General features: G+C 61.3%; 1 protein-coding gene across 2 annotated transcripts in view; it reads left to right on the top strand.

The window, feature by feature from the left end:
- The first annotated feature begins 745 nt into the window (after positions 1–745).
- Positions 746–12142, top strand: part of LRRC75A (leucine rich repeat containing 75A) — a 37203-nt gene continuing 25806 nt past the window's right edge. The window contains exon 1 of one of the 2 annotated variants that reach the window (XM_057716135.1): positions 746–1133. In XM_057716135.1, coding sequence (XP_057572118.1) covers positions 882–1133 — 252 coding nt within the window. In that variant the 5' untranslated portion in view covers positions 746–881. The remainder of the gene's footprint in view (positions 1134–12142) is intronic. The other variant, XM_057716134.1, reaches the window with a different exon arrangement.

Here is a 12142-nt window from a genome sequence, read left to right as displayed (position 1 = left end):
CGACTGATGCAAGGAACGGATTCTCTCTAGAAGGACACGCACACAGCGCACAGCCTGGCACCTGGTTTCTGGTTCATGTACCACCGCCCGCCCCATTGGCCGAGCCTCAAAGGGGGGGTCCACCAGAACCAGCCGAGAAGCCGGCTAAAAATGCAGATCGCCAGGCCCCACCGCGGAGACTCACGTTGAGCAGGTCTGCGGTGCGGCCCGGGAGTCTGCGTTCTCAGCCAGCCCTCAGACGACTTGGGCGCTGATGCTCAGCGGTGCCCGCTTTGAGAAACCCGACTCTGGAGCTGGGACCCGCGCCCCCCACCCCCCCTCCCCCCCTCCCCCCCAACCGGTTCCATGCTCCAAACTTTCCCCACGTCGCCGGGCGCACGGGCCCCCTCCCCTCCCTCCTCCCCCTCCCGTAGGCCTCATCCGCGCGCGATCGTGGAAGCATCCGGGGAGCGCAGCGGGGGCCGAGGGTGAGGCCCCCGGCCGTCCCCACCGCCCGGGAGGCGCACGGCGGCAGCGGGCAGGGGCGCGGCGCCGGGACCACTGGGGGGGACCACTGGGGGGGACGGGGGGACGCCGGGCGGAGCGGAGGGGCGGGAGGCGAGGAGGGGGCGCGGGAGGCGCGCGGCGGCGGGGCCGGGGGCGGGGCGGCCGGGCCGGGGCGGGGCCGGCAGGCGGGCGGGCGGCGAGCGCCGGGGGAGCGCGCCCGCGGAGCGCGGAGGAGGATCGCGGGGAGCGCGGCCGCCGCCACCGCCCCCGCCCGCCCGCGCGCAACAGTTCCCCCAAAGTTGCCGCCCGGGAGGCGCGCGCCGGGCGGCCGCGGGGCGGGCGGCGGCGGCGGCGGCGGGGACGCGGCGAGCGCGGGCGGCGCGGGGAGAGGCGGCATGGGCACCCGGCAGACCAAGGGCAGCCTGGCGGAGAGAGCCAGCCCCGGCGCGGCGCCCGGCCCCCGCCGCGAGCGGCCCGACTTCTGGGCGTCGCTGCTGCTGCGCGCCGGGGACAAGGCGGGGCGCGCGGGCGCCGGCGCGGGGCTGCCCCCCTACCACCGGCGCGTCGGCATGGTCCAGGAGCTGCTGCGGATGGTGCGCCAGGGCCGGAGGGAGGAGGCGGGGACGCTGCTGCAGCACCTGCGCCAGGTGAGCGCCGGGGGGGTGGGGGGGTGGCGCGGGGGCGCCCCGCCCCTTCCCGAGGAGGCCCCGGGGCGCCGGGGGGCACCGCCCGGGCCCCCGCTCGCGGGGCTGCAGCCCGGTCCGGCCGCAGGTGCCTCGGCGCTGCCCCTGAATTTGAGGCCTCAGGGCAGGGCGGAGGCGGGCTGGCCCGCTGAGGCCCGGCCGGGGGGGGGACCTGTTGGAATAAGGTCCCCTCGTCTCTCCTCCGCAGGCAGAGGAGGAGGCTGGTCCCGGGGACGGTTGGTGGGAGGGGACGCCTGTCTGGGCCGAGGCGCTTTTTTCCCCTCTGCCCACTGGCAGTCACCCCCGTCAAGGGTCCTCAAGGAATGCGCGGTTGTCAGCTTCCCCAGGGGGAGTCCAAGGACACAGTCCTGGGGTGGTGAGATGCCAGTTCCCAGGGGCTTTGCCCACCTGGAGGCCTCCTGGATGGCGGTTCAGGGGGGAGACAGGGTTTTCTTTCCCGTGAGTAACTTTGACAGGCTCTCAGCCAGGAGCCCCCAAGGAGCGGGGGCGGGGGGGGGGCTGGACTGGGTTCCTGTGTGACTGTCTGGCTGCAGGGACTTCGGGAGGCTGCCTGCACTGTGCCCTCAGTCTGTTCCCATCCCTGCCCTGCTGGTTAGGGACCGTCTTTGCACATCTGGCCTGTCCCCTCTGCTTTGGCGCTGCCCTGGGGCCGACGGTGTCATCCACCCCTCTTTGGCTTGTTTTCCTTCCTCGCTTTCTTTTGAGGGAGGGGGAAGCCTGTTCCGTGGATTTTGTGGAGTGGGAGAGAGGCAGGAGGGTGCACCTCCTGCATCCCCAGAGGTTGTCTTGGCCAGGCTTTGTGGGGGTAGCTGAGTCCAAGCCCCATATTCTTGCTAGATTGACCCCGTTAGTGGTGGAGTCCGGAGGGGGTGGGGGAGGGGGCCTCTCAGGTGGCCTTTCTGAAGTTCTCCCATCACTGATGAGAGAGCCTTCTTGGGAGGAACTCCTAAAATCGAATCAGACCCACATCCCTCCTGGAGTCTGTAGCAAGCCCCCAACCCCCTTGATATCTGGTGTGTAGTTACCCTAGAGTGTGTGTTCCTAAGCTGCGTGTTGCAGAGGGACAGGGAAGCAGAGGCTTCTGCTCTTGCCTCCGCTTTCCCCAAAACAGCATCCCAGAGGCTGCCCGAGATGCCGCTGGGTCCCCAGGTGCCTTCTCTGAGCTGAATCATCAAAGAAAGGTGACACACCGCACCGCGGAACTTTGGTGGTGTGTATTTCTTTGTCTTTCAAAAACTGGAAGCCAGTGCACGGCCTCTGTGGAAACTCTTCTGCTTTCAGAATAATGGATTTTCCAGACCATCCTAACCATTTGCACACCAGACAGTGAGAAGGTTTTTCTGATAACATGCTGTTCCCCTGAACTGGGGTGGGTGTTTCAGAGGATACAGGACCGTGGGGGGCTGACGGTGGGGGTCGAGACAAGCCCTGCTGGGAGGGTAAAAGAGCAAAGTGCCACCAGTCGGTCAGGTGGGGCCTGTGGGACGAGGCAGACCCTCTGAGCTGAGTGTGATTCCACAGCCTGCGGAAGCTGGTTTTTGGAGAGTAGGTACATCTCTGTGACCCCCTGAGACATGGTGTGTTGTTGGTGTGCTGACACCCTTCTCAGTGGCAGGACTGCGAGGGCGGACGGAGGGCAGAGGAGATGGGCCAGGCATCCTCTTTCCTGTGAAAGCAGCAGCATAACGTGCCCTCCAGCTCCAGGCGTGCGCTGGGCTCTCTCGACCTCTGGGTGAGGTCTGTGGGCCTCTCCGGAGCCAGCGGTGAGCCTGCCCGAGGCGCCTAGAGAGCTGTGTTGTCTGGAACTTGCAGATCAGGTCCCCTCCAGGAAGCGGCTGTGGGCCCTGGGCAGCAGGGGAGGGGAGCCCTGGGTGTCCAAATGTCCGTGAGAAGCCGAGAGGTGGTTTTCTAGGACCCTGAGGCTGTTTGGAGGAATGTAGAACTGCATCTGTGCTGTGCACTGAAGTGGCTCTTTCCCCCAAGTCGTATTTTCCTTTCCAGTTTCCTCCTCTAGGCTGGAGGTGGTGATGTTCAGAAAGTGAATGAGCAGTCACTGAGAGACATGAAAACACCCAGGGCCTCCGTGGGGTTGGACCAGCGAGGCCTTGTCAGGAACACGGTGGGCAGAGCTCAGGGGCTGGGCCTGCTGGGATGCTGTCCCGGCCCTGCAGGGTGCAGGGTGGTGTCGATGAAGAGGAACAGGCAGGGATGATGGCAGCCCGACAGTCTCGGTTGTCCTCGCTCTCCTCCTGTGTGTGACAATGTATGTGGCTGCCCAGGGCCCCAGGGGTGGCGGATGGAGGGTCTCAGTCCCTGTGGTTCTTCACCCCCTTGAGTCCGTGAGCTTTCTGTGGCCCTGAAAGAGCTCTAGACACTCTTCCCAGAGCAATGCACCAACATTCACAATCTTGCAGGAATTTCAGAGGGTTCGCCGACCCCAAGTTCAGAATATGCCCCCATCTGGGAACTCCGCTTCCCCAGCCATGTGACTTGCTACAGGCTCAGAATGTGGAAACAGGGACCCTGGGACCACATGTGGCAATTCATGGTGGGCGGAAGGGTTGCGGCTGCCGCTGCTGCTTCTGAATCTAGGACTCTTTCTAATCCAAGATTTGGGGGGTGCTTTCCCTGATTGGAGACTCTCTCACCTGCCCCTGCTTGTCCATTGCTGGGGAGGTATCAGGAGGCCATCTTAATGTTAAGGGTGCTGAGCTGTGTGGGGGGTGCAGGCAGGATGCCAGGAAGCTGCCAGCTGCCTGGAAGGAGCAGAGAGCAGTCCCCTTCCCTTTAGGAGCCGTGTCATCTCGAGAAGAGCCTGGGGCCAAGGGTCAGCTCAGGCAGCGTGCCTTCCGGTCCTCAGTCTGCTTTGACCTTGGACCCAGCTGATAACCTCTGAGTTGTGTTTCCTTGTTTCCCAGAGGGTATCTGAGGTCCTGGCAGAGAAAATGCTACAAAGTGTGTGCAGTTGGTTGGCTCTGCACATCAAGACTGGTTTTCACAACAACGATGATAAGAAACAGGAGAGTCTGCTTGGGGTCTGGCTGGGCTGCGGGCAGGGACCCAGTACCCTTTCTCAGGCCGGGCTCAGGAGGTGTGGGATTCTGTCCACCTGACCAGGGCTCAGTCCGGGTCAAAAGCTCACTGCGTGTTCAGAAGCAGTGTGGGGCGGTGCTCGTGGGGATAAAAGCTGTGGGTAGAGGAGGCTGCTCCTCTCCCCTCCCCTCCCCCGGCCCTGTTCCTGCAGGCCTCACCCTTCCCCAGATGCCGCTTCCTAAGGCTTGGGCTCACACGTGCCATCTTCTAGGAGCCCTGGGGAAGAAGTACCCGTGAGTCACGGGGAGAGGACGAGTGCCAGGCTACACGGGAGGTGGGGGTCATCGCTCCAGCTCAGTGGTCTCTCTGCGTCCCCGCATCCCAGACTGGGTCCTCAGCCAGCTTCGGGGAGCACCAGCGTAGGCTCAGCTTTGCGGGTACACCAGGCTGACGTGGCCACCTCCCTGCTTTCCCGTAAAGAGGGCCTGATTAGGTTGGTTTATTGCCACTCAGTATGCTGCAGCCCCACTGGGCAGAGCTGTTCCAGGCTTAGCCCGACAGTGTGGCTCAGTCCACGTGGCCAGGGTGGCTGGGCTGGCCTCACGCTACACCTGAGCCACTCCAGCGATGCAGAAAAGAACCCTCAGGGACCAAGGCTGGCTGCCCCAGGAGGCTGGAGAAGGGGCAAGCACTTGGAGGCTCCTTGGGAACCTGGAGGTTGGGTGGTCTTTCCTTTCTCGAGGCAGAAAGAAGAGCAAGCATTTCCTTTTTCCTCCAACAACACCCCAAGAAGATCTCTTAGGTGAGCAGGTTGGAAGACCACCAGACAAAGAGCAGGGAGTTCCCCACCCTTAGCCTTGGTCTTGTCCACGTCCACCTGGGATGCACTTCCTCATTTCCATGGAATGTTCCTTACCTTCCAAGGCCACCCTCCTATGCCACGTCAGCCCATGACTCTGAGATCCAGTTGCCAGTTAGTCCGTACGGATTTAGTTGTCTGTACGTACGTAGTTTTCCCCTGCTGTCCATTTTGTCTGTCAGACTAAGTCACGTGCTTCCTGAGGGTGGAGACCCCACTACCACCTTTGTCCCTGGCAGGATATTGGACAGCGGCCAGCTCTGGCAAGCCTTAGTGAAGTCGTGCGCCGGGGACACACTGTCGCGGCGTGTCCTCGGCAAGCCCTTGGATCTGGGCTGTGCATCCAGGGGCTTGTTTGCCAGGCCCGCTGGTACGGTTGTAAGATCTGGCGAGGTTGCGCTCGTTTGGTTGGATTCCCAGGAGCCGTGTCCGCAGGGCTCGGCTGTTCCTGGCAGCCCGCCAGGTGGTGGTGTTCTTGGAGAGAGGAGTGGCATGGTGCCCGGTCTCCGTGGGCACTGCGGGGATCCCGCGCGGCAGGTGCAGTCTGGGGCCTCTGCTGAGGTGGCGGGAGGGAGGGGAGCCTGGCGGGAGGGCCTGGCCTCCACATGCTTCACTTGCTGCCTGTGCTGCATCATGGTCCTTCCCTCCGCACAGAGAAACCTTCCTTTTCAAACGCTGCTGCCCGCTGATCGGGCTGGGCATGTCCAGTGACGCAGGTGCAGGAGGAATCCCGTGCAAGGGCCTGCTCTTCTGGTTTCCAAGGCCAGGGCCGTGGCCGCCTCTGTGCACCCGGGGTGACAGCAGGGCCCAGGGCTGGACCAGCTCTCCTGGCCTCAGGTCTGGTGGGGAGGGGGCCTTCTTCCAGAGCAGATGCCCACCTCCTCAGAGATGAGCGGAAACAGCCTGGGCTGCACCGTGGGCCGCCCCCGCCTTGCATGCCACCCCCTTGGCGCATTGGGGCACCCCCCTCCCCAAAGTCATTTCATTTCCAAGTGCACTTTTTTGACAGAGGCCATAGATCGTATACAGGGCGCAGGAAATCCTTGTTGAGTGGATTTTAAACTTCTCAGGGACGCTTCCTCCCCGGCCACTGCCCCCGTGTCCTCGCTCAGACGTCTCTAGTAACCAGAGGCATTGGTGCTGTCACTCCTTCCCATCCTCAGGGTTCCAGTGGCTCCCCCTGTAGCCCGCACACCTCCTGCAGGTGGGAGCCACCTGGAAAAGGGTTACCCAGGTGATGAGGGTCTTTCTCTGGCTTCCGCATCAGGGTGCCCAAGGGATGGGGTCAACATCTGAGAAGATCCCCTCCCCAACCCAAGTGGGGGTCTTTGCCAGCCATCTGCCCCCCCCCCCCACTTTCCCACCAAGAGCAGCACCATGGGTGACCTGTGAGAAAAGTGACACGTTCCCCGTGCTGCATCCCTTGGCCCGCTGGCTGTGTCACATCCACTCTCGTTAGGAGAAATGGGGGGGGGTTGGCAGTTGTCTAAAGCAGCAGGCTCCAGGGCTGTCGCTGGGCGCGTCGGCGGTTCTAATGAGAACAGTGACCTTGGCAGGCCACGCAGGGGCGGGGGCCCTGCCGTTACAGTGCCTGCTCTCCTCCCCACCCCACCCTACCCACTGGCCCGCGCAGAGCCCACGTGGCTCTCTGGGAGCATTTCCCAGCCTTTTCTTTTTTTTTAACTTGTATTAGCTCAGACTGCTGGCTGCTGCAGCCATATGGAGTTCTGCCGACAGCTGCTGCTCAGGGGATGTGGCGTGTTGACGTTTCTAACTTCATCTCAACCAGCAGAGACACAGGAGGTCAGGGTTTGCCCGCAGGTGGCCTCACGGTGGGTCTGAGGTCTGTGCCCGCCTCCAGGGCTGCCCCGCCCACTCTGGCCTCTCGTCCTGGCCTCTGCTGCCTCCCTCCTGCCCGCCTCCCACGCCGTCTCTGTGTCTCCCTTTCCCGGGGTGAGAAGCAGACTTTTCGTCTCTGTTATTCGCCTGATCTTGGTCAGCTTCCCTCTGCAGCCCCGACCCCGCCAGCCTCCATGGCGGGAAGGCGGCCGTGGGGACCGTGAGAACTGGAAGGAGTTGGGGGGGGGGGGGCTCGTTTCGTTGTCTGGTCTGGTTGGTGCCTGGCGCCTCGAGCGGGAGGTCAGGCACTGGAGACACCCTCCCGCCTGCGTGCCGCTTCCCAGTCCATAAAGCATTTTCTCTTGTTTATTTTGCTCCTGAAATAGTCTTGGGAGGTCGGCAGGATATTGCTTAAAGTAAAAAATGGTGGGTTTTACTTTTTAATATTATAAAAGCAGCGCATCATCATTGTACGGAAACAAGAAAATATAGGTGAGCAAAAACAAGACCTGGGAGTGATTCATCTGTTCCACAGTCCAGGGCCTGCTCTTCCAGGCGCTGTCCCAGGCCCCAGGGAGGCAGCAGAAAAGGTAGTAAAATTCTCCCCCCACCTCATGGAGGGGTTGTGAGGATCCAGCAGGCCGCCGCGATGCAGTGCTTAGCGGGGCCCAGAGAGAGGGCTCGCGGTGGTGGCGGGCCTCGGCTGGAGTCCCAGCTCAGACCCTAACTTGCCAGCCGCTTCCCTTCTCTGGCCTCAGTTTCCCCACCAACAAAGTGAAGAGCTGTGTGGCTGAGATGACCACTGAGGTTCCCTGCTCCCACGCAGGTTCTCCCGTGGCTTCAGGGACAGACCCGTTCACTCCCATATGAGCTGGGTTCGTTCGCAGTTGTGCTCTGAAGGCACTCCCTTGTCCCCAGCTTGTGCAAAAGCTGGAATGTGGGGAGGGAGTTCTGGAGGGAAGCAGACTTTTGGGGCTGACCCCTGCACACCGGCACAAACCCCTCCTCCCTCAGGGCTCCCAAATGGACCAGGCACTGGGCTGGAAGCTGCAGGGGGCCAGCCCCCCCCGGGCCCCCCCCCCCACCTGCTTCCTAGTTGGGGCTTTGTCTCACCTGCCCTGCCCCAGCCTCTCCCAGCAGCCCTGGTGCTCAGGCCTGTGCCTCCCCTGTCCACACCCCCTTCCCATGCCCTTGGCCCCCTGTCCCCCAGCACGTTCTCCAACTGGTACTTTTTCATTGGTTTGTTTGTTATAGTAAGATGATGAGACAGTGGAGGCCAAGATGAACTAATGTTGGAGGAAGTAGAGAGTGGAAGAAAGGGTAGTCCCAGTAAGGGGCGTGTTTCATGAGCTCACTGCCCCCACAGTAGAGCGTGGCCACATCCTTGCTCCTGGCAGCCAAGAACTCTGGGGGTGTGCAGGCCATTCAGTGAGTGAGTCCAGGTGGCCCAAGGGTACCTCATCACCGCAGTCCTTCAGTGAGATGTAAGGCAGCTCCTGGTCCATACAGTGCCTTTGTGAGAAGTAGAAGATACGTCTCTGGTTGGCAGAGACAAAGTCAAGGCTTGGTGAGTTCACCCCCACCCAGACACCCTTGTGCAGTGCGCTCCCTGAACAGCTGTACTTAGCAGCCTTGGTGAAGGTGCGCAGGTGTTCAGTCTTTATCAGCTGAAGCCAGTCAGGAGGCTCAGCGCACTCTCCCTTTTGCCCCCTCGGGCACAGCCTCCCCACATCCCCTAAGGCAGGGAACAGTGCAATATCAGCCAGAACATGATTTCTGCCTCTGAGCTGGACGCCTGCCCTCTTTCTCCTGAATCAGGGAGCTGAAGCAGCCGGGCATCTTCTTCGAGAAGCTTCCAGCTCAACACTCCTGCCTCTCCAAGGCCTCTGGACAGAATCAGAGACATCTTCAGTGAGTCTGGAGTCAGGCCCAGGGGACCAGGGACATCAGAGTCCTTCCCTGCTGGGCTCTCATGGTCTCCAGTCCCCGCCCCCATGTCCTGGGGACCCAGGAATTCCCCTCCAGCTTCCCGGACTGTTTGCATCCGCGCCTCCACTGATTCTGGGTGTAATCTCCACATGTCCAGATAAAATAACTCCCTTCAGTTTAGTTTTTCCTAGAACGAGCCAGTCTTCTGAACGTCTTATCGTTCTCAATTGAAGATCTACGTTTTCCATTTTCTTCTGGAGTTGTGGAGTTTCAGGGTAAAAACTCCCATGGGGTTTCCAAACGGCTGCCAGCCCGGGGACCATCGGAAGAGGGGAGGTTCTTGGAGTTGGAAACTCAGACATGAGAGATTCCAAGTGACCTGTTCCAAGAATTCCCGTCTCTCCTGAAGTCACCTGCTGGTTGAGAATCAGCCCAGTCAAGCAGGGGAGGATAATAGAGATGCTTTGGGTGTGACACATCTCACCAGGAGGCTGGAAGAGGGCACGCTGAGGGGGGCAGGGGCTCGGGGAGGTGGGGGAGCAGGCCTGGCGTAGGAGCGGGGGGCTGTGCGGTGGAATTAGAGAAGCAGTTTTGGAAAGCTGGCAGGAGCTGGCCGGGAAACCCAAAGGAGCAGGGGCAGCTGCTTGGGGACGTGATAGCAGGTGTGTTGCACCTGAGCTGTGCTCTGGAGGGAAGACGGCCCCCGAGGAAATCCTGTGGGCGGAACCCAGGGACGCTGGGACGGGAAGAGAGGCCTGGGACCCAGCTTTCACAGGCCTGTGGCTTTGGCCCTTTCACGTCACCCACTCCCAGCTCCACCCCCGCCCTCACAGGGTCCCCGGAAGCGTGGACAAACTCTGTGACCTCCCAGAGACCAGGCAGAGGTCCCTCCCTCCCCAGGGACACTGCCCTCGCCCCTCGCTTTGCAGCCTTTAAGGCTCACTGATTCCTTCTCGGCGCTGCGGGTTGTGGCCCCTGGTTCTTCCACTCGTGGGACAATGAGGCCCCGAGGAGGAGCAGGGCCTTAAGATGGGGAAGAGTCCCCCTGGCCGGGGCTCCTTCCCTGGGCCCCTCCTGCCCGTCCCGCGGCCCAGAGAGAAGGTCTTGGTGAGAGCAGCCGAGCTGGAGAACGGGCAGGGCCTCGCCCGGGGCCCGGGGCCTGGGGGCCCTTCTCTTCCTCCTCCCTGTGCACTGCTCCCCCCGCACTTGGGTGTGAGCTGCATTCGAGCTGGACTCCCCGTCCTGCGTCCTGCGTGACTCATCTCTGCTCACCCGGATTCTCAGAGGCTGTGCCCGGGCCTTGCCTCTAACCTAGAGATTTAAAGTGGTAAAGACTCGCGGTTTGTGGGGGTGGTTGGTTTTGTGTGCCATCTTGGCAAGGCCATGCTACCCGGTTTTCGGTCAAATGTGCGTCTAGATGTCGCTGCAAAGGTGTTTTTTAGATTAGAATAACGTTAAATCAGTTGACCTTGAGTAAGACAGCTGACCTTCTGTAGTGTGGGTGGGCCTCATCCAATCCGTTGAAGACCTTTAGAGAAAAGACAGGAATTCTGCCTCCAGGCTGCCTGCCTCCAGACTCAGCTCTTCCCGGGGTCCCTGCAGATTTCAGACTTGCCAGATCCCACAGTCACCACTCCTCACACATGCCTCTCTCTCACACACACCGTACCAGTTCTGTCCCTCTGGAGACCCCTGAGTGTTGCACTTGCCCTCCAAGGGCTGGCAGCTCGGATAGGAGGAGTGAGAAACTTCTGGGGGCCCTGGGCCCCCCACCCCCATCTCTGCCACTCGCTCACAACCCTCAGGTCCTCGACTTCTCACTCTGAGAAACGGGCCGTCCCCGTGAGGTCTGTCCTGCTTGGACGGCAGGTTGCCGGGGAGCCAGAAGGAGCCTTGAAGTCGCTCCTCCACCCTTTCTTTGTCACCTACATATCCTCCCACAATGAACCAAACCTTTTATTTAAAATGGACAGCATAAACCACATAGGAAGATGAATGGGCTTAGATACATTCACCGGAAGGCATCAACAGCGGGTTATTTCCCAAGCAGAGATCAGGAGGGCACGGGTTGGACGACACAGTGCTGAGAATCCGTGGAATGTAGGAGCCGGTGGACCTCAGGGACCCGCTGGCCCCAGCCTTTCTGCAGAATCCCAGGCCCACAAGATGCTCGGGGGGTGGGGGGGTCGGGGGGAGGAGGAAGGGCTAGGAAATAAGTTTGGGAAGTAGCACAAATGCCCCCAGCCTTTCAGAGTCGTAAAGTGCAGTAGCTAAAACATCCAGTGGGAGGAAGGCAGTGCTGTTTGTTGAATGCCTTGTGTTCCAAACCCCTGTGGTCCAGGGCCGTCTTCTGCTGGTCTCTCCCACTTTCTGCTCACTTTCTGGGAAGAACGAGCTGGTGACGTGCTCACTTGTAGGTGGGCTTGCTGCGGCACGGGGAGGCGGGGCACGTGCCCCAGGCTACACAGGACCTAGGGGCTAACTCAGGCCTGGGGCCTGGGGGCCTTGAGCCAAGCCTGGTGGACCTGTGACCACAGGGAGCAAAGCAAACCCTCCTAAGCCTGCTGTCCTGCCGGCTAATTTTATGTTTTTCTGAAGAGAAGGCGTCCTTTTGTTATTTATTTGTTGCTACTACTGTTTCTTGGATTTTAATTGAATTACATTTGGCAACGGTCAGACATCTGTTTCCAGAGGCCTGCTTTGTGCAGAGGGTTTCATTTTTTAAGACTTCAGAGTTAAAACACAAACAACACGCAGCCATGAAGCCGGCCTGCTGCATCCTGGCAGGGAGAGCAGGCCCGCCGGGCACTGGCCAGGTAAGGAGGGTCGCCTGCCCGGACGCCCGCCCTCGAGCCCTGCAGGGCCGGGGCTTGTGGAGCAGCAGGAGTCACCAGCCACCCCTGGGGGCGGGGACGGCGGCCCTGCGATGGGACCAGAGAACCGTCCTCACCCCTCAGCCCGGCAGGCCAGCAGGCAGGGCAGTGGGCCAACGGTGTCCTCCCACGGGTGCCCGCGGGGGTCTCCTGGGCGCCAGCTCCCCGGGCCTGGAGGAGCGGCCTTGCCAACAGGCGGGGGGTGGGGGTCTTTCAGGGAGAGGCCAGCGCGGCAGTTGCTTTTATGACTTTTCAAGTTTGCTTTGCTGTTTGGTGTTTCCGAAGTCTGAGCGTGTGTGTGTGTGTGTGTGTGTGTGTGTGTTTGTGTGTCCCTGCCCACGCACACCTCTGGCTCCCAACTCAGTGCCTCCCTCCCTGGGGATGGTGCCACAGGACATGCACACGAGACAGCTGCCCGC

This window comes from Hippopotamus amphibius, chromosome 17, assembly GCF_030028045.1.
Source record: "Hippopotamus amphibius kiboko isolate mHipAmp2 chromosome 17, mHipAmp2.hap2, whole genome shotgun sequence".
NCBI lineage: Eukaryota > Metazoa > Chordata > Mammalia > Artiodactyla > Hippopotamidae > Hippopotamus > Hippopotamus amphibius.
This window is presented reverse-complemented; position numbering and strand designations above follow the sequence as displayed.